Genomic DNA, 27,492 nt, shown 5'->3' on the forward strand with positions numbered 1-27,492 from the left:
GCTCAGAGGGAGGCCCTGGGGACCAAGAACAAAGGCCCGCCAGAACAAGTCCCAGTTCCACCAGGGCTTGGTCACGCGCACACAGCTTCACGAGGCTCATACTTGGGGGCCCCACAGCTACACCCCATAAAAAGTCACACTGTCACTGCCACTCCCAGAACACGCACAGCCCCCACTGGCGGCCCACCGGGTCCCTTCCCCCACCCCTGCTCGCTGTGCAATCTCCCCCACCTCACCCCTCCTGAGTCCTTTACCCCCACTCCTCCTACCTCCCTGTATCTCCCTCCCCCTCCCGCCCAGCCCCCGCCCCGCCCCCTCCGAGGCCCCGCCCCGTCTCTCGTCAAGTCCCGCTTCCGTCCGGCGGTCCGGCGGTCCCGGTCAGCGTCGCGCGGCTGCTAAGTGGATGAAGCCAGTGAGACTCATGAAGGTGTTCGTCACCCGCAGGATCCCCCCCGAGGGCTGGGCCGCTCTCGCCCGCGCCGCAGAGTAAGAACCCCGCGCCCCCGCGTCACGCCGAGTCCCCGGGGCCGGGGCTGGGGGTGGTGTCTGGGAAGGGGCTGCGGAGCCCGGGACCACCCCCCCCCCCCCCCCGGATCTCCAGCACCCCGCACCCAGGGTGACTCAGCGTCTCTAGGCGCGCCCGGGCGGGCTTGGGGCGGCCTCCTGACCCCCCACTTGTATTTGGTGCGGAGGACCTGGGGTGGGGGGAGCAGGGGCCAGGGGGAGCTAGGACCCTGCGCTTGCCGGACTTCCCAAGCTGTGCCGGGCGAGGCCGGTCGTGGAGTTTGGGGAGGCTTAAAGAAAGTTCTCTACGGCCTAGCCTTGTCTGAGCCTGTTGCAGTGACGCTAGACCCTGCAATTCCCATGCACGTGCAGTGCGGGTGAAGGGAAAGGCCTGGGGAGAGGGGAGGCCGCCTGTGACGCAAGATACAGGCTGTTGAAACTTTACCCTACCAGGGTCAGGGACCTTAGCAGTCACTGGCCTGGTCTCTTTGGACAGTTGGCAGGGGCCTTTCCTGACCCTTAAATTGAAGATTGCATGCCAGTTTTTCAGGTGTTTCCTATGCATAAACTCAATCCTTGCACCACTGTGGAGTTGGTACTGTAATTCCTGTTTTACAGATAAGAAAACTGGGAGAGATAAGTGCCTCACCCAAGGTCACACTGCTCTGGTGCGGTGAGCTGGGATTTGAACTCAGCTCTGCCTTACTGTACTCCATCATACAGGTCTGCCCTGCCAGTGTCAGGCAGGGAGAAGGTGGGACCCAGTGACATGCGAAAATGAGATTTATTTATTTTGTTCAGTGCAACAAAAGCTTTGCTGGGGACCTGTCAAGGACCCAGCACTGAGCAGGAAGGGGGGAGGCAGAAGCAACAATGGTGGTAATGGCCGTAGACCGCACAGCTCAGCACTGGGTGCCATGCCCATGGAGAGGAGGGTGAAAGGTGGGCTATGCCGGGGCTTGGCCTGGCAGCAGGGTGTTCTGGGAGGTGCCAGCAGCCCTCCCGTGTCTTGCCATACTTGATGGCTGCACCGAATTAAATGGCAAGGACTGGGAGGCTGGGTAGCACCACTGGGAACACATCCACGGCCCACGAGCTGCCGTGGGAGTGTGCCCTAAAACCCCTCCGCGCTGCATCGCTTTGCTCTTGTCCTTCCTGGCAGAGTACAAGTAGGAGACTTTTCCGCTGCATGGATTCCCAGGACAGGACGTTCAAGCCTCACGTGGTGCAGGCCCACCCCACCCCCGCCTCGCCAAGAGGCCGGTGAGGGTGATAAAGCTCTTCCCTGCTTTGAGCTGAGAGCTGTCCCCGTGACTTTCTCCTTTCAGTCTAGGCTCTTGTCAGCCCTTGGTGGCCTCTACTCTGTGACAGCCCTTTACCCTCAGCCACCCTTTGGAGACAGTTCTGAGGGCGCCACGCACCTGACCCTGACTCTCCTCGGCCAGCCCCAGGCAGCCCGAGGCCAGAGCGAGCAGAAGGCTCTTTGAAAGGGAGCCGCAGCCCTGGGAGGCCTCTGGGGGCTCCCCTGCTTCTGAGAGGCCTTTTTTTGGTCTTCAGCTGCCAGGTGGAGCACTGGGACTCGGATGAGCCAATCCCCGACAAGGAGCTGGAGCGAGGTGTGGCCGGGGCCCACGGCCTACTCTGTCTCCTCACTGACCGCGTGGACAAGAGGCTCCTGGATGCCGCAGGTGTGTGCACTCTGGGGAGGATTCCAAGGGTGTGTTGGCCCCGCAGGGCACCCGATCTGCTGCGGCTGGCTTCCCACACAGGTCTGCAGCCACCTCTCTGAGTTCTGAAGGCATTCGCTGCTGTGCTAGGCCAGAGGGAACCGTTGTGTGTGGCTCCCTCTGGCCCAGGCATTGCTCCTCTCCTGGCTGGGACTCAGGGCCCTCATCCAGCCCTGCCACAGCCTTGCTTTACGCTCTCGAGAAAGGCCCTGTCCCTTCTGGGCTCATTTGTATCCTGTGGGAGGTACCGTCTCAGTGCCAAGCTCCAGCAGGTGCCCAGGATGTGTTAACCCCAGACACAGGTCTCAGCCCTGGGCCAGGTAAATGTCAGCCTATGTAGTTGTTTTGAGGAAAGGTTCAGACTCAGAGGCTGTTGGATGGGAGGAGGCCCTCACGAATCAGTGCTGAGTCAGTCCGTGCCCCAGCCTTTCCCTGCAGCTCTCTGGTGCCCTGCCCTGTGGAGAGGGTGTGAGAGGGTCACACCGCAGCCACTTCTCAGTGGATGCCTCAGAAGTGTCCACAGCAGGGCCCAGGTGTGGTCAGTGGAGACTGGAGGATTCATTGGAGGAACAGTCCAGTGGGTAAGAGTGGAGGCCTTCGTGTCAGAAGCCCCTGGGTAAACCCCGGCTCTGCCACGTGGCAGCTTGTGCCTGGGGCAGGCCGCTTCATGTCCCTGAGCCACCACTGAGCAGTCAAGGAGGATTGTCAAATTTGTTGGTAAGATTGTTCAGAATTTTAAGTAAGGAACCGAGATGTCAGCCTTTCCTCTTATCCTAAGAAAATAATAATAAGCAGATGGCCCTGTGATATCTCCAGTGTTGTGGCTTTGAATCCCGTGAGGAAAGATACAGATGATGCTTTTTCTGCACAACAGGAGCCAATCTCAAAGTCATCAGCACAATGTCCGTGGGCGTTGACCACCTGGCTTTGGATGAAATCAAGAAGCGGTAAACGCAGCTTGCACATTTGGCGGGGGCCGGGGTGAGGGCTGACCCCCAGAGCCGGAAGGGGAGCAGAATATTTATTTGCTCATATCCCTCCAACCCTTCGGTGGGGATATGAGGTGGCCGACGATAAAATCTGTGCACGGGAGCACGGGTCAGTTACAATAAGCCCGAATGGTCAGGAACAGCAGGTAACATCCGCGAGGTAGCACCCTTTCTTACTCAGCGTGGTTTTTGACCCTCACAACAACCCCTTGCAGTAGAAGAGGCTGGTATTCTTCCTTCTCTCTTGAGACGAGGAGATTCGGAAAGGCCAAGTAGTTATCTGCCCCAGACTCCGGGCCCTGATCTTCCATCTTCGTGTCCCTCCCCCAAGTGGGAGACCAGGGGAAGGAGGGCTGACCGTTCCTGAGGGCCCGTTTACAACTCAGAGCTTCCCGGTGGGCAGCACAGAAAGGGAGCAGAGCATCAATTTGGAGATGCCCCAGAGGTAGAAACTGGTGAAGGTGCTTGAGGCCTGTGTTGCCACCAGATCTTTGCTTCATAGTGGCATCCGTGTGGGCTACACCCCAGATGTCCTGACAGACGCCACGGCAGAACTCGCCGTCTCCCTGCTGCTCACCACCTGTCGCCGCTTGCCAGAAGCCATCGAGGAAGTGAGGAAGTGAGTGAACCCCTAAGGGGAAAGTTGGCTCTGCTCAGGAGCTGGTTCCTAAGCACCCAGTGTCACCCAGGCCCCGATGTGGTCCCCGCCCCCAGCCGTGTCCCATCTACCGGGGGGGAACAGACTCAGCCAACACCCTGAAGTACAGGGCCGAGCTGAAGAGAAATGTGGGGGAATCGTGGCACGGAAGGGAAATCGTGAGAGGGGCGGATAAGGGACGGACAGATCAGCTCTGCCTGGTTGGCGAGGAATAGGGGCAGGGGTGTGGATCAGAGGCTTCACCCAAGAAGTGGCATCCTCTTGAGCACTTAGAGGGACAGGTCCACCATCCTTGCTCGTGATGCAGGACTCCCAAAAGCTCTGAAGCTGGAGGTTATTTCATAAGCCTTTTGGTAGCAAAACCTGACTGGACATGACAGGAGGCTGTTAATGATTTTTATTTTTCTCACTCAGTGTAAACATTCATGTTTTTATTTTTTTTTTAATTTTTTTTAAGTTTATTTATTTTGAGAGAGAGAGAGCACAAGCAGTGGAGGGGCAGAGAGAGAGAGAGAAAATCCTAAGCAGGCTCCACACTGTCAGCGCAGGGCCGGACGCAGGGCTTGATCTCACGAACCATGAGATCACGACCTGAGCTGAAATCCAGGGTCAGACGCTTAACCGACTGAGCCACCCAGGCGCCACAACACTCATTTTGTTTTGCTGCAGATACACCGATGTGTTTGATCGTGAGCTGAGGGTGTTGTGTAGAATGTTGCACATGCACCAGACAGCCTTTCTGAAAACTGAAAGTTCAAAACCCTGGCCTGAAGGTTTCGGGTCAGGGACTTGTGTCTGCGTGTCCAGAGTTGGGGCAGGCATTCCAGCTGCAGGGAGGCCAGCAGGCATGCAGATGCAGGGCCCCAGGGGTGCAGCTGGGGCGGGGGCATCAGGGGGCTGAGGAGACACAGTGCTGCACGTCCCGCTCACATCCCGCTCACATCCTGCTCACCCTTCTATCCAGGGAGTCGGCATCTTATCAGAAGTGGCTCAAGGCAGGCGCCATCCCCCTGTCCACCCAGGGCAAGGGCAGGGAGCGGCTATGGCTTTACTTTGTGTTGCTTCCCTGGGGTGCTGAGAATTCTGGTTTTGGAATCCCAGCTCCCGAGTTTGCAACCTGCTGCTCCTACCTCTGCCCTGGCTGGATGACCTTGGGGTACCCTTTCTGGTCTCAGTTTCTCCACCTGAAAAATGGGACAAGGACTTCTAAGACCCCTTCCAGGCCTTGGATTCTGTGTCCCCAATGGCTTTATCTTTTTAAAAAATTTTTAATGTTTATTTATTTAGTTTTGAGAGAGAGAGCATGCACGCACACAAGTACACAAACAGGGGAGGGGCAGAGGGAGGGGAAGACACAGAATTGGAAGCAGGCTCCAGGCTCTGGGCTGTCAGCATAGAGCCCGATGTGGGGCTCGAACCCACGAACTGTGAGATCATGACCTGAGCTGAAGCTGGACGCTTAACCGACTGAGCCACCCAGGTGCCCCACCCCCAGTGGCTTTAAAGAAAGAGTCTTTTAGGCTGCTTATCCAAAGTGCTGAGTGGCTATGGGTGTAATTCATGCTACTGTGTGTCCTTTGACCTGGAGAGAAGGATCTTCTCCCCCTGGGGGTTCTGGGTCTGTGAGTTCGCAGTGAGCCCTCATCTTTGCCCAAGGCGGGGTCCTCTTACCCACCCCTCCTCTCCTCACAGCGGTGGCTGGACCTCGTGGAAGCCCCTGTGGATGTGTGGCTATGGACTCACGCAGAGCACTGTCGGCATCATCGGGCTGGGGCGCATAGGTGAGGTTCCCACCTACCCACTTGTCCACCCCAGCAACCTTGGCTTGGTTTCAGTCTTTGGCGCCCTGTGTCTAGAAGTTGACAGTTCTTTGGAAAGGGTGGCCATAACTGGCTGTTCCCAGTGCACTTTGCATTCAGAAGGAACATCTAATGAACAGACACAGCTTTGTAAAACACAGGCAAAAACAGAAAACAGAAGAAACAAAAACAGGAGTTTGTTAAGAACTCGCTAGGTGATAGAAGCAAGCTGTAAGCGTCAGGCTTCTGTACAATGACAGCTCCATGCAGAACAGATGAAGGTGACAATGACGACGACGGTGGGGTTGGGGCCTCTAGGAGGGTTTCTTGTGGGGCAGCTCGCGCTCCCCCAGGCCTGTCTGGAAGGCATTTGACTCATAAAGCTTTAACTCAGGAACCAGACGGTCCAGTGGGCCGAGCTTTACCTGTGAGTCTGCAGACGCGACAGAGCTGTTTTCTTCCAGTGGCTCCTGCTTGGAGAAATCAGGCATGAAGGCTTGTGCTCAGCCAGACAGGCAGCTGTCACTGGTTCTCTGGCATCTGCCTGGCACAGAGGTGAGGGTGAGGATGGAGTTGGAAGAACCCACCAACTTTGGGGCACTTTCTGATTCTGAAAATCCAGCAGCCCAAGTAGCAGCTCATGTAAAGATGTCTTAAAGATTTGGGGCGATTTGGCAGTTGGGCGGTGCCACCGAGAAGTCATAAGAGGTCTTGGGCTATGTTAACAGAAGCAGGGGTCCAGAGGAAGGGAGGGGACCGCTCAGTCAGGCCACTCCTGGGATGCCAGGTCCAGTGTTCAGGGAAGGTTAGCAGGGGACCAGGACCATGTGAGGATAGCATAAGCCAGCCACAGCCTCAGAGGAGCTGTGGGGCTGCCTCCAGATCTCTGTCCCCCTGGGGGCAGTGTGGGCTGGCTGGCGGCTGGTTCACGGGGTAGGACCAGTTCATGTGGGGAGCTGATGAAAGGGCCAACCTCCCAGGGGCTCCCTGGCCCTGGAGCTGCTGGGTGCTGCTCCTGTCCTCTCAGGGGTTGGGGACAAGCCAGGACACTCTTTGCCTCCAGGTCAGGCCATCGCTCGACGTCTGAAGCCATTTGGCATCCAGAAATTTCTATACACAGGGCGCCAGCCCAGGCCTCAGGAAGCAGCAGAATTCCAGGCCGAGTTTGGTAAGTATAGCCTTGATTTCCATAGGAGCCCTATCTGCACCCATCCGGGGTGGGGGGGGTGGGGGGTCTCTCTGTTCCTGTAGTGGCAGCATTTTGGGGGCAGAGTGTGGGAGCTCCAGGTGTGCCTAGGGCCTGCGGTGTCCCTCAGGTGCTATCTGATCTGCTTGCCTCTGGACACAGGCCCGGTGAGAGAGCACAGGGACTTATCCGGGCCACACAGTGAATTCTCTTCATGCCAGGATTCTCCAGGAACACTTTCAGAGTTCCTTGTCACCACTGGCCATGTCTGGGCCGAGCAGCAGGATGGTGACAGATGTAAGGAATTGCTGGGACTCTCACTCACAGTTTCATAATAAACTGGTGAGCCCCATCCCCCAGCCTGTGTGCGGTGGATGCAGCCCCTTGGCAGGTACATAGCTCAGTGAACAGAGGGCAGTTGGATTTTAGCCATTCCTCACCCCCCTTGGCACACTGGGCCCTGAAGGTGGTGAAAGCCAGAGGCATCCAGGTCCCACTGTGTGACCTTGACAAGCTCCTGCCCCTCTCTGGCCTCAGTTTCCCCATCTTTGAGACCAGGGGCTGGATGAATGCTGTAATACACCAGGATCCCACCAGTGGCTATCGACACTATACAGTTATCAGAGGTGTTCAGGTAGAGACGCCTTCAGGAAGCTTCTTGGGAGTTTCCAATTCTGGAGAAGGAAGCGAGGACCAGTTCTGGTCTCCCACCCTTCTGCCGTCTCCACCCTGGGACCCGGCATCTGATGGAGCCCTGCTCTCCCCCAGTGTCCACCCCCAAGCTGGCCGCCGAGTCTGATTTCATCATTGTGGCCTGCTCCTTAACGCCTGCAACCAAGGGACTCTGCAACAAGGACTTCTTCCAGCAGATGAAAAAGACAGCTGTGCTTGTCAACATCAGCAGGTATGCCGGGGCCGTCTAACCTCCCTGGGGCGCCGAGCGAGCCTGGAGAGGGGCTGCCCCTGCTGCTGTGATCCAAGGTTTTCCTCCCCGTAGGCTGTCGATGAGACCACAGGTGCGGCTTGCCACTCCATGAACCAACCCACCAGCCACTCAGAAGTAAGTAAAGGCCACAAGAGAGTGCCCCAGGCTGGGAGGAAGAACAGCATGCTGGTCGGAGCAGGCCTGGCATGCCTGGTTCCCAGCAGTACCCCGAGCCTTGCTCAGGGCTGGGCACAGGTGGTGTTGGTTCAGAGAGTGGAGGCCTGATAACGGCGAGGAACTAGGTACCCTTGGGCAGCCCGTGTTCTCTACCACAGAGAGTTGGACGTAACGATCTTAACAGCCCTTCAGAGGCTGATCGCCCACAACACGGAGCCTAGGTCTGCCCGTCTGAGGCAGTGACGGTTTGAACCTTTGTGCTTGGGAACGTAGACCCAGACCCAGTTTATCGTGGTTCGTCACGGTGTCCCCAGGGTGCCTTCAGGCCACTGGGCATGTGGGGGCAGACCTTCCCTCTCTGTCACTCCATCCCCTTCCCAGATGGTGCCCTTTGAACCTGCTTAAGTCAGGGGCGCCTGGGTGGCTCGGTCGGTCAAGCATCCGACTTCGGTTCAGGTCATGATCTCACAGTCCGTGAGTTTGAACCCCGCGTCGGGCTCTGTGCTGACCGCCTGGAGCCTGTTTCAGATTCCGTGTCTCCCTCTCTCTCTCTGCCCCTCCCCCGTTCATGCTCTGTCTCTCTCTGTCTCAAAAATAAATAAACGTTAAAAAAAAAAAAATTTTTTTTAAATGAACCCGCTTAAGTCAGTTTGGAGGCAGATAAAGGCAAAGGGAGGGCTTTCATGAGGCCCCCCTCAGGGCTCCCCACTCCAGAGGCCCCTGTAATTCTTAACGTTCAGCCACAAAGGAGGTGACCTGGAGGGGAGCGGGACCTGCAGGAACACAGGGCTCATGCTGATGGCTGACAGCGTCCCAGCTTCCATTCACTGAGCACCTGCACGTACCCAATACCACGCGGGAGGCTGCGTTCTTTCTTACTGCACGGACACTGCTTCGTGTGCAGTCTAAGCGTCTAGTCCACAATTTCTTTACTTCGGTGGCCCGGTCACGGGGGGAAGGCTGCCCGCAGGGGTGGACGTAGTGAGGAGTATCCTTGCATCTCTGCCCGCAGTAGGCATGTGCCCACCAGCATACTGCAGTGGTTCTCAGCGGGCGCTCCGGGGGCCAGCCAGATCACAAACACCTGGACGGGGCCCCGCAGGAACGCTGATACCGGGCCCTGTGCCTGCAGCGGTGGGTCAGCACGCACACCTGGGGATGGCTGGGCTCTCCCTGTCTTCTAGAGGAGTGTGACACGCTTGCCCGAGGTCACACGGCTGCAAAGTGATAGGCCTGGGCCTCTCAGTAGTACTGCAGAGACTTACTGTAAGGAAGTGTCTTGTCAGGCTTCCTCCTTTAAATGTCGGTGCCCACTGTGCCTGGTCAGTGGGAAAATGTGTCCTGCGGGTGGTTCTGCCATAAAGGAGGCCTGGGTGGAGGAAGCTCCGGGGCACCCACGTCACCACTGTCATTCGCAGGGGAGACGTGGTGAACCAGGACGACCTGTATCAGGCCTTGGCTGGCGGGCAGATTGCCGCTGCTGGACTGGATGTGACGACCCCAGAACCGCTGCCAACAAACCACCCTCTCCTGACTCTGAAGAACTGTGGTGAGAACGGCGATTTCCCGATGCGAAGTCACGTAGGACCCCAGGAGAGATAGGGGTGGTCTGGAGGTGCTGGGTGCAAAGCCGCCGTGAGCAGTACCGAGCGCAGAGGGACCCGCCGCGGACCACGTGTTTATGCTGCTGGTGACACTGGCACATAGTGACGAGGGGAGGGCTTCTTGGGCATGTGCATCTAGGTCTCTGTCCCTAAAGGAGTGAGTCTAGGTGGTGGGGTGGGGGGTGGACTCGTTGAAAAGAAGGGTGTGACTGCGTGTCTTCCATCCATAGCTTGCGTGGGTAAGACCCGTTACTATACACTGCCGTGACCAGTGCAAGGGTGAGAAACTGAAAGCGTAATTGCAATTCTGATATTTATAACTCGTGCCAGTCTCTCGGCTCCAAACCTACCCTTGGATATTCCACTTTCGTGATGCGGCGGCTGGGACGCCGCACACCCCGTTTCTGCTGGGCCCGCCAGCCGGGAGGTGGCAGGACCTGGCTTCCTCCTGCCTTCCCGCGTGTCTGTCTCTGCTAGCAGCACGTGGCAACGCTTCCTGGCCAGCGGCAGCCATCCTCGCGGTGGCCAGCGAATCTGGCTTGCAGTCTTCCCAGCATCGGCTTAGCCGCTGCGCTGCCTCAGAGACACAGGCCACAGAGGTTGAGTCGCAGGGCTAGAGGGGCCCTTCCTTCAGCGTCCTAAGTTTTACACACAGTCCCACCCTCTCCCTGTCACCCAGCCCAGGGAGGTCAAGGCTTCTGCAGGTTGCCGTCTGGGATACCTTAGTGCGGTGGTTCTTAAATCTCTACATTCCTCAGTTACCTGAAGGGACTGACCGAGCACAGGGTGCTGGGCCAAGGGCTTCTGCTCCAGGAGGTCTGGGGTGGGGCCTGAAAATACGCGCTTCTCATGTGCTCCCACACCAGTGCTGCTTTGAATGGAGGCTCAAAAGAGGAGTTAAGGATTTTTAAAAGTTACATTGCACGCACATCTAAAATGTGAAAGACACATGTGTGCGTTTTGATAAAAGTCCATCTTCTGGTTGTCCTTCATCTTAGTCAACTAGTGCATAAGCTCAGCCCGTGCAACATTCCTTTCCGAGCCTTTGAAAACTCGACAGGAGTCGGTGCAATGATCTCTAGAAACATAAAAGAGAAGATTTCAGCTGGGCTTTCTCCATGTCCGTCTCCTTGATTTTTGCTGACCATAGGGTTTTCTACACGTTCCATGATCTCTCCAGTCCTCTTGAAAAATCTGATCTCCACTTACATTAGCTTGAGTTAGATTCTGCTTTCTAAGAACCAAAATAATCCAATCCTGCATACCCGCTGAAGTCTTTAGAGATCTCATGTTACTTTTGTTCCTTAGCCTTGATTCTTCACCCTTCCCCATCTTGCTGCTTGTTTCTGTGTATCAGTATCTTTAGTTGTGGGTGTATATTAAAAAAAAAATGGGAACCACACTTTGAGAACTGCTGCCTCAGTGTTCTCTTTTTAGCCTCTCCAGTTCCCTTATACCTGGTTAACGTTCTTTATAGTAGGTTCTGTCCAGGTAGCTGGCGTGGATTCTGTCTCCAGACTAATACAGAACCGTGGGGTCTAAGCCAGTCCCTGTCCTTTATTTACATTCTGGAATGGGAACCCAAAGAGAAGGTTCTTAGCTGCTTCCCCACAGGGAATGCTCTCATTATCGTAGCCCTTGGAAACCTGGCCCCAGCATCCACTCCAGGCTAAAAGGAGAAACGTTGGCTGTCATATCTGGGCTGTTGCCCACAGCTGAGACTGTCCCATCCCCGCAAGGCCCGGGAGTTCAGTTCAGTGCCCTGGGTGCTGCTTTTGAAAGGCATTCTTTGAGAACAAGTGACCTCACTTGCTCTGCAGTGGGTGGGGCCAGAGGGAGCCAGTCTGTCCACCGTTTCCTCTTCTGGTTAGTTGTGTAGATGAGAAACCGTGTGGCACCACGTTCAGGGGCACGGGTGTGGATGGCCAGTGCTGAAACCCCCAAGCTGAATTGGCACCTCGTTTCACCATCTGATATCTGAAGGGCTGGGTCTGGATAGGCTCCAAGACCCCTTCTGGGTTCAAAATCCTCAAATTTAGGATACACATCTCTTGCCACCCTCGCATCTGGGTTTCTGTAGCCTCGAGTCCCTATACCGTTACTCCGACAGCCCCACGGGAGTGCAGCACGTGAGAGTAGGCAAATCAAAGACCACTAAGGCAGGTCCTCTCTATTCTTCTTACTGGCAACCTCTGTTAGGGAAAGCAGAGCCCGCTTTAAGGCTCTTGAATCACCCTTCTTACCTCCCTCTCCTCCGCTCCTTTCCAGTGATCCTACCCCACATTGGCAGTGCCACCTACGGAACCCGAAACACCATGTCCCTGTTGGCAGCTAACAACTTGCTGGCTGGACTGAGAGGGGAGCCGATGCCCAGTGAACTCAAGCTGTAGCCAGACAGGAGTCCCGGAGGGTCAGGAGGCCAGCGGTGCCCTTGGAGTCTGTCAGTGGGCGTAGGCTTCATTTGGGCCCACAGGACGGGAGCCAAGGGAGAGTCTGATCTGTTCCGATCCTGTGGAATGAAGACCAGGGCTGACACACGGGCTTGCCACTTTCGTGATTGGAATCGTCTGAGCCAAAAGTATGTGATCCTATTAAATGATGGTCTGAGACACTGTGTGGTCCTGTAACTGGGAGAAGCTAACCAGAGCACCTGCTTCCCTTTCTAAAATCAGGACATCTAGTGACCTGTGGGTTCTGCCCCGCCCCCAGCCCTCACCCCGCCCCCCGCCCCCCACCACCACATGTGAGTTATTAGAACCTCTCCACAACACCTTACCCCTCATCTCCTGCTCAGCTCCTTCGCTTGTCCCTCATTGAGGGTGGGACAGCCAGAGCCCAGCGGTGATCATGGCACTTCAGGCCGATACCTAGACCATCAAAGCCAATATACATGGCAAGGAGAACTGGGTGAGGTCACAGCACTCTAAATTTAGGGTCAAGAATAATTGGAGGTAGATGCATTTAATTTTTATTTTAAAATTAGTGTCAGCACCTTCACACTTTACTCCCTTTGTCCATCTCCCCCGCCATCCCCACCCCCAGGTGGATGCCCTTTTTCTGATCACCACCTTGCTTATTCCTCCTGAGGCCAGGCGCCCTGCATGGCCACAGCCCCGCTCCTGCTGAAGGAATCAGGTTCTGGCTCTTCCCCGCCAAGCCAAACTGGCACACGGAGCTTTCACCCTGGGAGGCAGGTAAGGGAGCGGCAGAAAGCACAGGATTAAGCAGGCTGTCTAAGAGGAGGACAGGGTGTGCGGAGAACAAAGCCTCACGCATGTCCTCGCCTCCAAGACGGACAGAGTGCAGGGAGCGCAGAGGGACTGAACTGAGGGGAGTGACCCATAATTGTGAGTGACCACGTGAGGAGTGTTTGGTAGGAGGTTTGGGTTTTTTATTTAAAAAGTACCGGTCAAGGCAGCGTTAGCAGAGAAAGCCATACTACTTCCCTGTCTTGTTTCAACCTTAATAACCTAAGTGAAGAAAAAGAACACGTTTAGTTAGAGGCATGTATGTGACAAATTTTTTATTTCAAAATCTCAAATTTTGACCAGCATAGCACCATTGACAGGGGTGCCCTGAAAGAACTTTATGATTTGATCACCAGAAATGATTACGCCAGGCTGTAATTAAGGCTAACCAATCAAAATCCAGGTACCCAATACCAGTTATAATTCAGGTAGAAACTTCGGATCATAGGAACCCTGAGACTGGTTTTACAGGGAACCTCTGAATTATTTTCTAAGTTCTACAGCATGTATGAGGACACTGGCCCAAAAGCTTGCTTCTCACACATAGAAACCGACTAAGAGGTAGATGAGAGATTCCAGATTCCATCTAGCAGTGGAGAGACAGGGCTCCAGCCGCTGTGTCAGAGACAGGCCCTAAAGCAAAGTCCACTTAAGCCTGAGCTGAGGTGAGGGTGCAGCCTCCTGGCACCTCCTCCTCAAGCTGGAAGGGAAAGGAGGCTGGCACTGCTCTCCCCATTGCTACCGGTTCCTCTCCCTGGGCCTAGGCAGGGCCTCTCTTGTGCTCCACCTTGACCTACCTGCCTCCCAAGGTTAATGTCCTCACAAGACACTGGTCCCCACGTCAAGTAGAGGGGTAGATGTAGAGCCTCCTCACATCAAGACCGCTGACAAAAGCCACACACACGTGATCCCCTATCCTCCGACGGTCTCTTTCCCACATCTGGAAAGGAGAGGAATCACAGAAGTTTCTCTTTTGGCTTTTCTCCCTGGGGCTCAGTTCACAGGTCGATGCTGAGCCCGACTCTGAACGTTAGGATTTTATCCACAGACAGGTGTGTAACTGCACACGCTAGATTCAGGGGAGAAAACCCATGCTGATTGTTTCAGGTTACACGTACTTAGCTTGCTAAACAAAGGAAGGATTTCTCTCGATTATGCACAATGGTTTGGTGTCTCTAAATGAGCTGTGTAAAAACTGAACTCCTGTTCGTGCATGAATTACACTGACTTCATGAGCTCTACAGAGGCACGTCCCCCTCGAGGCACAGAAGCCAGGGCTCGACCTAACACAGGTGCCAGCAGCAGCCCTGACAGCGCAGGAGGGGCTGGGAAAGCGAGGCCCTGGGGCCCAGAGAGGCCCCGGGCAGTGGCCCAGATGTCTCCTCAGTGTCTGGTGCTGCCTGGTGACTGCCATGCTCTGGGCTGCCCAGCTCTCTTACAGAGTCTGGAAAAGAGTTATCTGGGAACACTGCTACGTTTGGATTTTAAACATTCAGTATTGGGTGGGGGAAACAACAGTAAAAGCTCAGGTCTACACTTTAAAACTACAGTATATAAAAGTAATAAAACCCACGGTGGAGGGGGTTAACATCATTTTTGGTTAGTCTGCAACAAAAACAGTAACGTAGGCCTGGGAAAGATGCCACACGGGGCAAGAGAGTGTGAAGAAGCGAAGCAGAGAATGGGCTTGTCGCTGGGTGAGATGTGTCAGGCTGGCCCGGCCCCCGAAGCCTGGATGGAGCGCAGGGTAAATGCGCCATGAAAGATCCCACAAAACAGGACTCCACACCATTAAAACAAAGACAAACACCAGCTCTTTTCTGACTTCCAAACATGGAGCTGTAACATATGTGACACAAGTTGGTTAAGACCCCACTAAAACAGCACATACAGAAACAATACCTCACTTGTCACTCCCTACAAGTACATACTCCATTTACAGCTCTGCTTTGAAAAGCAGGAAAAATTGTTCAAACATCTATCCAGCAGTGATGTTTTCAAAAGTATGTACACCTAACGGTCCGGAGAACGCTCGCTCTGGACCCAGTGTCAGCACCATCAAAGTGCAGTGTCTGTGACTGCAAATGAGACGGAAATTTAAAATACAGTACTTTCTGAGGCCTAGGACTAGCTCATGATACACTTTAAAGCATTCGTGGCGGACAGGCGTGTCCTCAAGGGCCTTCCTTTCAGACAGGCACGAGATCGCCACTGGTTACACGTAAGTGCATTTTGCATCACCGTACAGATATATAATATTCCCCTCAGAGGATATAGGAAATTTAATTAAATGCTTCACAGAGTTTTACAAAAATTGCTAAAAAAATTTTTTTGCACTTCAATTCTTAATTTTTAAATGTGCCACTTTTCACACCATCAATTACAAACTACTTTCTGACTGAATTACTCAACCCTAAGGAAGAACTTGGTTTCAGGGACCACGTCCCTCTCCAAAAGTGTGCATTTCGCTCGGAAATGCAGCAGCATACGTGCTACACGTACTTGCTCCCCACGTACCAGCCACAGGAATCTGCGGAGCCACTGGGCGGCCTGAAGCCTCCGCCCCGACGGCGTGAACCACCAACCAGAGGAGATGATGGCCTCGGTCCCGCGGCTGGCGTCGGCGTGATCTCAGGAGGTCGGGGTTAGAGCAAAGTGCTGGGCAGGTTGCTGCTCTGCCAGCGCAGGCAGGTGGTCTTTGAATGTTTATACAGGTGGCTGGACTGACTGAACCTCTTGCCGCACTTGAGGCAGGCGTAGGGTTTTTCACCTGTGTGAACACGGATGTGCTTCTTGCAATCTGTCAAGGTCAGAAAAGTCTTGCAGCAGATTTTGCAGGCGTACTTGCGAGCCCCCTCTACGACCAAGACGTTGTGCTCTGACAAGGCCTTCTTGCACTTTGACAGAACGTCAGCAGATGCCCTGGTCAGCTGCGGAGGGCCAGGCTGCGAAGGATGGCCGTTCTCAAACGAGGACGTGGCCGCATTCATCATTAGCTGGGAACCGGCAGAGTTTTCTGGGATCTGGGAACTCCTGACAGAAGTTACAACCGGCATTTTGGGAGCTATGCGTCGGTAGTACGGAAAGTTACTGGCTCCTCCTCTTGGGGAGCCCATCATGACCCTGGAGAAGGAGGAGTGGAGGCCCAAACCGGACCTGGAAAAATCCATCCCAAACTGTTCTCCTCCTTGGTAGCCTGAAGTCTGCACACAGGGCAGGCCCATCACTTCCTGCATAGGCCTGACAAAGTGGGAGTCCGCAGGCTCACTGAATGGGTTCTCCACGTGAGAGCCAGGGGCCGAGGAGGGCCCGCCAGCAGGCCCAGCCTCTGGACTCAACAAATAAGGGGCCTCGCCCTCCAACCTGCAGTCACTGGTGGTGTTTGGGATGTTATCATCATTGTTCTGATTTGCACTAAAGTTACTTCCTCTGCTCTTGTTAAGAAAATTCGAGATGCTAAAAGTCGATTTATGTTCTAGGTTATTTGTGACTTCCAAAATATGGATGTCACCTACCCTGTCAGTGCTAGACTGGGGATCCGAGAAACTCCGATCACTACTTTCAGGGCTGAGGTCTATCTTCTCGGCACTGACCACAACCCCTTCCACTTCCACAGACTCGCTGCCTTCTGCTTGTGAGGTCACATCACTCACTTCATCCTGAGGCTCAGGAGAGCTCAGGGGCTCAGATTTAACCACCACTCTCATGTGTTCCTTGTCACCAAGGCCAACCTCAGGATTTTCACACTGAAAACCACTTTTCTCGGTCACGGCTTCCTGCTCAAAACTGGTCTCCACCTGAGTTGCACGAGAGGCCATGGACAACTGGGCCATGTTGCTGGCACTGTTGTCAGACTGGCTGGGCACCTGGGCATCTTCTTGAGCACCGAAAGACTGGTCAAACATGATGGCACTATCTTCCTGGTTGTCGGTCATTCCATCAGCCTTAGGGTTATCCACCATTTTCAGGGAGTCTGGTGAGAAGAACTCCTCCCGAGAATGGACCCCTGACGGCCCGTTCTCTGGCGTAACGTCAGCAATGGCAGCCTCCTCCATGGTGGGTCGGAGGCGCTGTCTGGCCCGCTCCTCTGCAGACTGCTTGCGTTTATGAAGGCGTCTTATGGGGAAGGGTGTCCGCTGGTCCAGGTTGCTGCGCATCGACGAGCTCAGGGGGGCTGGCTGCTCCTCGCCACTCTGGCTGGAATTGAGGGCCGAGCTCACGATGCTCAGCCCCAGCTGCTGCAGCATAAAGGAGCGCTGCATGCGGGCACTCTGCTCCTGGACGCGCTCACTGGGGGGAGACATGGGCAGCGTCCTTGTCGTTAAGTAATGTTTACATGCCTTAACGACAGAGTTCAAATGCAGGTGAGAGGCTGCCAATAAGACATCCATAACGTTGCTCTCCCCCAGCATGAGGGTGGAGGTGTACATCATGTCAATCAGTGCAGCAAAGGCCTCCGCTGTCACTACCTCGCTATCCAGCTGGATCATGTTCATGGTCTGATCTCCCTCTGCCACGGAGAACAGGGCTCGGAAATGCGTGCTGCATGCTGCCAGTACAGATCGGTGGGCTTTAAAATGTCTATTCCCCACTACAATGACACAGTCACAGAGCTGACCGTGAAGTCTCTGGTAGTTCAGTTGCTGGAAGATCTGTTCAAAGTGTCCAGGAAAATCCATGATCCTACAGAAAAAAAAAGAAAGAAAGAGTTAAGACTTAGAAAAGCTGAAATCAAAGAGCACAGAGGGTGTGATGAAAAGAGATGTGGATGGCCCAGCTTGGGCCTTTTAAAGCTTTTAATATTTCTGATCATGGGCACACAGACTAAAAACCTGTCCAATGAGGAGCAAATGCCCATTCAGCTAACGGTCCTGGACACATGTACACATGGGACCAGCTACTGGCTATTTACAGGCTCCCCTTCACTCTTCATAGGACTGACCCTTGTAACACTTAGGACCCAGTGTGTAAGTGACGGAATATCTATCCCGCAGAAGTTAATTCGAATTCTGCATTCCCTAAGGACAAAGAATAAGCTCCCAATAAATTCCAGTCTTTCAGCAATGTTAAGGAAGTCAAGGGGCAAATGGGTATGAGTGGGTAAGATTTCCAGCTATAGACAGTGATAGATCGCTCGCACACATGCATTTACCCCCACTCACTGCTGAAACCCCATTAAACGGACACTAAAGTTTTTGGATTTGCTGTTTAAATTTTTTTTTTTTAATTTTTGTTTATTCTTGAAAGAGACCGAGACAGAGAACAGGGGAGAGGCAGAGAGAGGGGGGAACACAGAATCTAAAGCAGGCCCCAGGCTCTGAGCTGTCAGCACAGAGCCCGACGCAGGGCTCAGATGCTTAACCAACTGAGCCACCCAGGCACCCCGGGATTTGCTGTTTAAAATGTATAAACCCACAAGGACAAGAAGAATGGGAAAGAAGTATCAGTGGCATTTTAGAAGCTGGTAAGCAGAAAAATGAATGAGTGCTGACTCAACAAGCCCAGAGAGCTAAATCCTAAACTAGCAATGGACAAAACAACCTGACTTCTATATAAGCCCCCTACCTCCCCAAAGGCTCAGGAACTGGCTTCACGAGTGCCAGTGGAAGCAGACTGAAGGTGATGCCAAGACAGGAGGACTGGCTGGAAGTCTAGTCAATAAAAAAAATCATACACTGGAAGTTCTAGGGAGAACTTTTAGATGCTGAGCTTAGGGACCCACCCACCTCCTACCCTTGACTGTGCCAGGGAAGCAAAGAGGAAGGGTCTTTCTGTTTTTTACTTCTATAGCGACAGGCTGGTTGCTGATTTTTCCACCAAACATGACTATACATAAAGCGGGTTGAGATCATTTAAAAATAGGAAATGAGAGTGGAAAGAAAGCCAGAGCGCTCCTTAGTGATACTACAGGTACACTGGGCAACAAAGTGAGCCTGTCAACATAAGGGCACCCCAAGCCTATTTTATACTTCATGTTGTTTATAAAAACTAGTCACTTTAAGTAAGGCAATGTATAAAACAGATTGTATTTTCCAAGATGGCTGGCCACATGAAGCTCTCCCATCTTGCATGCTTTCTTACAATGTGACACTGACCCTCCTCTCATCAAGAGGTGGGGTCTGTGTTCACTCCCGAAGCCAGGCAAGTCTATGACTATGGCAGAAATTACACTGTGTGACTTGTGAGCTGAGTCACAAAAGGCAACATAGCTTTCCCCTGTTCTTTCTGGCTTGCTCTTGGAACCCAGCCGCCATGCTGCGAAGAAGCCTAGCTAAAGTCTAGCTGGCGGTTGGCACCTGCTCCCACAGTGAGGATGCCTTCAAAGTGACTTCAGCCCCAGAGCTGAGCCCAGCCAATCTCTAGAACTGTCAGAGATAATAAAATGATTTTTGTTGTTTCAAGCCAGTGAGTTTGCAGAGTGATTTGTTACATGGCAACAAATAACTGGAACCATGTGAAACTTGTTAACATCTCACAAATCAACATGCAAATCCTAGCTCAAGAAACTTTTTTTTTTTTGTCTGCCTACTTTGGGGCAAATCACTTTTTCATTCATTCTTAGTGCATATGGTGCAGATCAGACTGCCCTAAACCTCTGAGTTCCAAGAGTGGACAGATAATCCAGGGAGATCTGGCCACTCCCCATGACTTGCAGGTATGTGACTCAAGCCATGCCAATTAGAGTCTGCCCTGGCATTCTCTGAACTCAGCTTGCAAGTCATAAGGTAGATGTAAGTCTAGCACTGATGGTGGCCATTTTTGCCTGTCTGAGAAGGAAGCCAACACCAAAAACAATGTCCTGATCACATTAAGACCCTGGGAACCAGCCGTGACTGTAGGGGGCATCACCCTAGGGCTTCCTACTTCGTAAGCCAATGAATTCCCCTTCTATCTTAACCTAGTTTACGTTGGATCTGTCACATAGTTAAACATGAGGTTTAAATCATAATTTCGAAAAACCTAAATAACATGGCTATCTGAAAACATTTTTGGATCTAGAAGGGGTATTTTAAAAATTCAGTCTGGGAGACATAAAAGTTGTTACTCTCAGCTCTGATAGAAGAGAATCATGAATCAAGATCATGGTTATTCAAAGCTCTCAAGCAGCTCTAGCAAACTCAAGAGGCCCAGTGTAAAAGTGATAAAAAGAGCTCATGCTGAGAAGGTAAGTGTTTTAGCAAAAGCTGACTGTCTGAAGCCTTGAAACCAAGGAAAACAGCTTCAGGTCTCTAAAAGATTTTAAAATGTGACAATATGAGTCTATATAGTTGGAGGAGATACAGCAAGTGATCTACCAATTTGTAACTGACTCAGAGCAAGTGTACAGCACGGTATTTGTTATCTGCAGGAACAGATTTTTAGTAATTTCCAAACTAAATATCATTAAGAAAATACACTTACACCACTGCTTGTTACATTAACATGAATAGTCAAGAGCTGACTGTTTTCTCAATAGATTTACTTTCCTAATAATGCTTTACTTAGACTAATAAAAAAGTTCATTTGTGTTCTAGGAGAACAAACCCATTAATAGCACATTTTAAACTATCTGACTTCTGTATTGACCTACCTGCATGCTTTTCAATAATATACTTAGTTCATAAAGCAAAGTACACCCACACTCAGACATCATCTGCCACCCTATCAAGGGACCTGCTGCCTGTGCGCCAGGCAGGACCTGCACACAAGTTGCCACCTGCAGGAAGTGTCTTGACATTCTAAGGAATTCTTAACCGTTCAATATCCCTAATCTGGAAAAATAACGAAACAGAACTTGTCCTCCACTTTTAAAGACGATACAGACAAAAATAAATGTAAGAGAATAAAACTAGGCAAGGTCCCAGACAAGCGGTCTAGGATTTTTGACAGGGCTCCAAGTCCTGGCGTCCTAGAACATTCAGCCCGCTTCTACTTGATTTGACTAAGTGGAAGTAGGGAAAGGCTAGGGACCAGGTGGGCACACAGGTGCCCAGGGTTAACCCCAGAACCCAATCTGTCATCAGGACTGATTTCATAATCTGTTTCTGCTCTTTCGGGGCTGGCTTGGGAAATGGACAGGTCAGGTCTATTAAAAAGAGAATCTATCAATGACCAAAAGTGAGCATGACTGGGGAACTCAAGCTAAAGCCAGAGCCCTCACCATCTTACCCTACCCCCCAGCTCTCCCTGCTCTGCCACCTTGTTTTCCAGTTCACAGTTCCTGGGGATTAGCTGACCTAGAACTTCATGATTCCGTTTGAGTAAGAAAAGGTATTCATGCCCTACCTACATGCCTAGCACAAACTCAAAATGCTTTCTACTAAGACAGCTTTTTGAGGGCAGGGACTGCATTTTCTCCCTCCCAAAGTGCCTGATGTACAGCACCATAAATTATCTTTTGAATGAGCTCTGACTGTATATAGATAAAATATAACACTGTATTACCCAACAGCCATTTTCCTGAGTCTGGTCTCTAAAATCAGCCAAAAACCAGAAAGTCTCAGAATCTCCAAAATAAAGATCAAAGCCTGTGTATGAAAGATTTCCTCATAGGAAAGTCCCTCAAGAGCTCACATACATAGTCTTTTGTTTTAAATAAGCAAAATTCAAGTTTTTCTAGTTTCCTGATGATTGAAGACGAGCAACAGCAATTCTAGAATGAGGGCAAGCAGCGGCTGCACATTGACAGCTGCAAAAAAAGACAGCTGACCCACTAAGGGACAAAAGAGGTCCGGCAACTTGGAGACATGTCCTCGAGGGGCTATACAACCTGAGATCACAATAGCCCGTGAAGGCACTTGTGTATTTGGTATACAGATTCATTCATCCAGTGTTTTGAAGTGCTTGCTTCGTTCAAGGTTAAGTGCTGTGGAGATCTGTATGGCACTGTCCTAACTGTCAAAGGTGCTTGGTGGAAACAAGACATATACAAATAACCATATAACAAAGTGGAAAGCATTAAGTGCCACCAGAGAGATAACTGTGCTTGGTAATTCAGAGAAGGCAAAGGTTATTTCCAGCTTCTTGGTGGCCCTGACAACAGAGCTAGGCACAGGTCTGCATTTGGATAAAATGAGATGTAAAATGCATTCCAGATGGAGGTAAAAGTGGGAGGTTTGAGGTGGGGGGAAGCAGGGTATCTATTCTGGCTGGAGAGTAAGTAGGTAAGGCTAGTATGGCAGGTATTAGATCGTGAATGCTCAAAACTGATGTTAATGATCACCACACATGGTCCGAAAAGTTAAAAAAGAGGCATACAATTTTGAACCAAAGACTATCATCACTTTTCAGGTGACTTCTATAAAAAATATTTTGTTTGTTTGTTTTGAGAAAGAGAGAAAGAGCATGCTGGCATGCAAGAGTGCAGGGAGGGGCAGAGGGAGAGAAGTTTTTTTCTTTTCTTTCTTCTTCTTTTTTTTTTTTTTTTTTTTTTTTTTTTTTGAGAGAGAGAATCTTAAGCAGGCTCCATGCCCAGAGAGGAGCCCAGACATGGACGGGCTCCATCTCATGACCCTGAGATCATGACCTGAGCTGAAATCAAGAGTCAGATGCTCAACTGAGCCAGCCAGGCACCCAAAAATATTTTGTTTTTTAAAGCTTGAGCACAGTACCAGTCAGGGTTCTTGGTTGTAGCAACAGAAACTGTTTCTAGCTAACCTAAGCATAAAAGTAAGCTGCTGAAAGAGTTGATGGGAAGGCTGGACACCTGAGCTGGAACTGGGCAGCAGGAACAATCTGGCCAGAATGCTGTGTGTGCGCTGAACGCAGCCACTACTACAAAATGCAGGCTCTACAGGGGACTGGATCTCCCCTTGCCTTCATTATTGTTAGTTTCAATTCTTGAACACACGTCTTTTTAAATATTATGTGAGATGAAATGAAAAGTACACTTGAAGTCATTGTGCTGCGTACTGCCACGCAATGTTGTCCCAAGGAAAAATACTCGTGCAACTTTCGAATTGTAAGCTGAACTAATTGCTTTTTTTTTTTTTTAATTTTTTTTTCAACGTTTATTTATTTTTGGGACAGAGAGAGACAGAGCATGAACGGGGGAGGGGCAGAGAGAGAGGGAGACACAGAATCGGAAACAGGCTCCAGGCTCTGAGCCATCAGCCCAGAGCCTGACGCGGGGCTCGAACTCACGGACCGCGAGATCGTGACCTGGCTGAAGTCGGACGCTTAACCGACTGCGCCACCCAGGCGCCCCTGAACTAATTGCTTTTTTAATGGAACACCATTATAACTTGGGAGAACAATGACTGACAAACTATGGTTCTCAGACTTGAGTATTTGCCACTGATTCTCTTGAAAATGAATGAAATGAGCCTGTCATTTCAAGGAAATCAGTATTTATTGCCTATGATAAAATTTGAGCTTTCAGGTAAAAATTAGAATTTTGGAAAATTTGTATTGGTCACCATGAGTTTGACAGCTTCTCAGTGCTCAAACCCAATGAGATCATTGGTGATACTAATGGAATGTGATTTTTTTAATATTGTATACTAAATGTAACAATATTTGGAAGATCTGCATAACTCAGTGAATCAGTGTTTCCCAAATGACCAATGTTATAAAACTGTGATGTTAAAAAATAAGGTATGGATAAAGAAATGGTTCACAGTGCAAGACACAAACTAATGTATTTCAGTGTAACAGAATATGAAGTTTGTTGATACAGTTTCAGATGACACATTGCAACTAACCAACCACTTAAGAAAATACCATTTGCTCAGTTTTGTTATAGTATCAGAAAAGACTATCCAAAGTTATCTGAAAAAGCTACTAAAATACTCCTCCCTTTTCCAAATACATATCTGTGACGCTGGATTTTTCTTGGTATACTTTAATCAAGATGATATCACAACAGGGGTGCCTGGGTGGCTCAGTCAGTTAAACATCTGACTTTGGCTCAGGTCATGATTGCATGGTTCGTGAGTTCGAGCACCGCGTCGGGCTCTGTGCTGACAGCTCAGAGCCTGGAGCCTGCTTCAGATTCTGTGTCTCCCTCTCTTTCTGCCCCTCCCCCACTCATGTTCTGTCTCTCTCTCTCTCTCTCTCTCTCAAAAATAAACAAACACTAAAACATTAAAAAAAATTTTTTTTTAATGTTTTCATTTATTTTTGAGACAAGGAGAGACAGAGCATGAGCAGGGGAGGAGTAGAGAGAGAGGGAGACACAGAATCTGAAGCAGGCTCCAGGCTCTGAGCTGTCAGCACAGAACCCGACGCGGGGCTCGAACTCATGGAGTGTGAGATCATGACCTGAGCTGAAGTCAGACGCTCAACTGACTAAGCCACCCAGGTGCCCCAAAATTTTTTTTAAAAAAGATTGTATCATAACAAATTGAATACAAAAGCAGGAATGAGAATACACCTGTGTTAAAGTAGACATTAAAAGGATTACAAAAAAATATATATCAATACCACCCTGGTGCCCACAACTTGGTTTCAAATACCATTTTCTAGGGGCACCTGGGTAGCTCAGTCAGTTGAATGTCCAGCTTTGGCCCAGGTCATGATCTCGCAGCTCGTGAGTTCGAGCCCCACGTCAGGCTCTGTGCTGAGAGCTCGGAGCCTGGAGCCTGCTTCAGATTCTGTGTCTCCCTCTCTCTCTGCCCTTCCCCTGCTCATGGTCTGTCTCTCTCTCTCTCTCTCTCTCTCTCTCTCTCACACACACACACACACACACACACACACACACACACACACACACAAATAAACATTTAAAAAAAATTCAAATACCATCTTCTAACAAAAGGAACTAGTGCTCTTTGGAGAAATGGCTGATTCTAGGACTGAGGCAGAAAATACACAAGCCTGCAGTATCTTACAGTGTCAGAAAGTAAGGAAATGCTTCAAACAAACAAACACGATAATGTATGTGAATGGGACGCAGGACCAACAGGAGAAAGAACTCCCAAAGGCCAAAGGTGGAACAATTTAGCAAAAAGATAAAACGGTACTGGACTATACCCCAAATGTATACAATAAATATCCATAGGTCCATACTGATATACACAAACACATAAACACTGGGGAGAGAAGAGTCAAATCTCCTGTGCAGAAGAATTCCAAGTAGTTTATGTAAATTCTCGATCCTCAAAGAGATGGAGGGGTGGAGCCCCTTGATGTGAGCTGTGCACGGTGACTTCCTTCCAGGGCACAGGACAGCATGCCTATTTTATTACAATGAAGTCAGTACTCCCACACAATTCCTAATATGTTTGAGCTGCCCGAAAGATAAATCAAAGCCTTTAGCAAATATCTGTATAACTAATCAAATGAAAGGCACCCCCCACAACTGGACCCTGAGATCAAACGTCACTGCTCAGTGATGAAAATGCTGTAAACAACTCTAAGGGCAGCAGTTTGCTCAAACAGCTGGTCTTCTGGCATATGAGAAGTTCGCTTCATACTTAGACAAAAGGTGCAGTGTCATGTCCCATTCCGTCCCACCTGCTACACTAGCAAAATCTGGCTCTGGTAGACAATGTCCATATTTGAGAAATGGTAAGTACAGCAAAAGAAAAACCTACGCTTCAAACTGACAGAGGAGAACAGTATTGACTCAAATATCTTAAACTTATCTTTTCCCTTTCTAAAGAAAAGATGAGGTAGATTCAAGATTCTGTGTCAGCCCTACAGCAAACTTTGTCATGTCTCACTGTATAGAAGATATTTTTAAGTCTTACCCACACTGAAGAACTCCAGTATAATTCATACTCAGTACTTTTAATATTAAAACATTTGCATGCATTTTGTATCAAAGTGGTTTTTAAAAGTGACTTCAACTTCTCGTGACAGTCTTACAACAAAGTCTCTTTTGAGAGCACTGACCTCTAAAGTTAGGAAACACCCTACTCTAAGATGTTTTTCTTCCAAATCTTATCACGTTCAGAATTTTGCTAGAAATACCTCAATTAACCAGAATAGAGCTTGCCAGCATCCCCAGCTAACTATGTCTTAACACAATTTTTAGGAGAAAAAAGGCAAATCAAAAAAAAAACAAGTTGATTTCAGAACTCTTAAAAAAGTCCTGGTTCATTTATTCAGCAAAACGCACGGGCCCAGAATAGGTCCCCAACCAGTTAGTCTTACCTGGCAGGTCACCAAGCTGTCAGTGGTGGCCAGGCCAGTCTTCCCAAGTTTGCTAAGATTTCCAGTGAGGGTTAGAGCAACAGTGGGAAGCCTTCCTTTGGTTTAGTGGCTGTTCTTAACATTCTTTCCTCTTTCTCCACCTGGTCTCTTCCCTCCACCTCTGCTCTTTTAGCTTGAGGCCAACCACCCTCTCTGTGGAAATCTTAAGACTTTGGCAAATGACGAGCAAATTCTCCAGAAGACTACTAGGCGTCCAGCACACCTTTTTAATTATCTAAGGCACAACAGCCCATACAAGGATAACAAATCATCAATGATTAAGGCACAGCATCCTCTACAGATCCCAATGTAAGTAACATCTTCTACTTACTATAACTGAAAAGTATATTAACATATTTTGCAAGAAGTTTTGTTTCAATTCTCGAAGGTGAGGGGTTTCTTCTATTCATTCAAATTACCCAGAACCCGAGCCTTTTACTTAGTAATCAAGGCTTTACTGTTTTTTTCCCTAAAAAATTTCCTCCGAATAAATATTTAGGATTTGTCTCCTATAAAGGACTTAGCTTCTTACAGTACCCTCCACCAGGCCAGAATGCGGGCTTTTTTTTTTCTTTTTGTAAGGTAAAAACCTAACTCTCCACCCCTCCTTAATTCACTGCCTGATATTAGTTAGCATTTATGTACGAAGCTGTCCTCCAAACAAGGGGAAGAGGGGCAACAGCAGTTCTTACCACTGCACCGCCCCCCCCACCCCCACCCCCACCCCCACAGCTCCCAACATGAAGCCTGGAAGTAATGGGTATTCAGTAAATGCCCATAATGAGTTTAGTCCTTCGATAACCAGCGGGGACATTCCAAAAGACTAGCTCCACCCCTCCAGGGTCAACCGCCGGTCCCCGATTCCAGAACGCCTTGGCCTTGCTCTGGTGAAAGGAAACCTCGACGCTCACAGACCCAGGAAGGGGGCATCGAAGCCACCCGACCCCAACCCGTAGGGCGGCAGATCCTCTGCTAACCCGCCAGGCTATAGGTCCTAGGCCTTTCCCACCCCATCCCAGGAACCAACGTCGCCTGCCCGCATAGTCGTGGGGGCAAGAGCCCCCGCCCCACCCGGCAGACAGACAGCCTGGCGTCGGGACCTGGGGGACGCCTGCGCAGAAGGACCCGCCTCCCACCCGCCTGGCCCCTCCGCTCCGGAGGGTAACAATACCCCTTCAGAAAGACCGGCAGGGTAGGCGGGGGTCACCGGTACGCGTCTGCGCGCACCCCGACGCCTAGGCTCGAGCGGACTCGCGCCGACAGCCTAGCCCTCCAGGAGCTCAACGGTCTCCACGTGAGCGCGCCCGCGAGCCCCACCACCGCTGGTGCTGACAGGGTCGCCTCACCTGAGCCGGGCTCCGCCCCCCTGCTCGCTGGAGGAGGCGGTGACCCTTCTCCGATCCGACCTGACAGTGTCGGAGGAGGCGGGAACGTCCAGCCCGGCGTCTCCGCGATGGGATTTCCTCCCCCTTCCGCCCACCCCGCCTCTCGTCCCCCAGCTCCTTCAGTCCTTTCGCCGCCGCACTCTGAGAACACCACGGCAGCGGTGGACAGTAAAC

At 51.0% G+C, this 27,492-nt stretch overlaps 2 protein-coding genes and 1 long non-coding RNA gene across 5 annotated transcripts; 1 reads left to right on the forward strand and 2 right to left on the reverse strand.

The window, feature by feature from the left end:
- The first annotated feature begins 328 nt into the window (after positions 1-328).
- GRHPR (glyoxylate and hydroxypyruvate reductase) lies at positions 329-12,178 on the forward strand. The gene is made up of 9 exons (XM_086683523.1): positions 329-486; positions 2,062-2,192; positions 3,106-3,178; positions 3,723-3,839; positions 5,571-5,659; positions 6,741-6,845; positions 7,632-7,767; positions 9,384-9,514; positions 11,838-12,178. The coding sequence occupies exons 1-9, from the start codon at positions 404-406 to the stop codon at positions 11,957-11,959; spliced, it is 987 nt and encodes a 328-aa protein (XP_086539649.1). The 5' UTR covers positions 329-403; the 3' UTR covers positions 11,960-12,178.
- Positions 8,865-11,921, reverse strand: LOC147574916 (uncharacterized). Its single transcript, XR_015242844.1, has 2 exons — positions 11,813-11,921; positions 8,865-10,647 (listed from the first exon to the last, which is right to left on the reverse strand). It is a non-coding gene; the product is annotated as an uncharacterized LOC147574916 (long non-coding RNA).
- Positions 12,179-13,077: 899 nt separating the features above from the next.
- On the reverse strand, positions 13,078-27,492 carry ZBTB5 (zinc finger and BTB domain containing 5). Of its 3 annotated transcripts, XR_015242842.1 has the most exons (3): positions 27,280-27,492; positions 15,335-17,500; positions 13,078-13,757 (listed from the first exon to the last, which is right to left on the reverse strand). XR_015242842.1 is itself a non-coding variant. In XM_086683521.1 (2 exons), exon 2 carries the CDS (start codon positions 17,494-17,496, stop codon positions 15,463-15,465), a length of 2,034 nt encoding a protein of 677 aa, XP_086539647.1. In that variant the 5' UTR covers positions 17,497-17,500; positions 27,280-27,492; the 3' UTR covers positions 13,078-15,462. The 3 variants fall into 3 exon arrangements, 2 of the variants coding, with proteins under 2 accessions (XP_086539647.1, XP_086539648.1); XM_086683521.1 differs by having other exon boundaries at positions 13,078-17,500; XM_086683522.1 differs by lacking the exon at positions 27,280-27,492 and adding an exon at positions 25,895-26,625 and having other exon boundaries at positions 13,078-17,500.

The sequence above is a fragment of the Puma concolor genome, chromosome D4, assembly GCF_028749965.1.
Source record: "Puma concolor isolate L17-30 chromosome D4, mPumCon1.1.hap2, whole genome shotgun sequence".
Classification (NCBI taxonomy): Eukaryota; Metazoa; Chordata; class Mammalia; order Carnivora; family Felidae; genus Puma; species Puma concolor.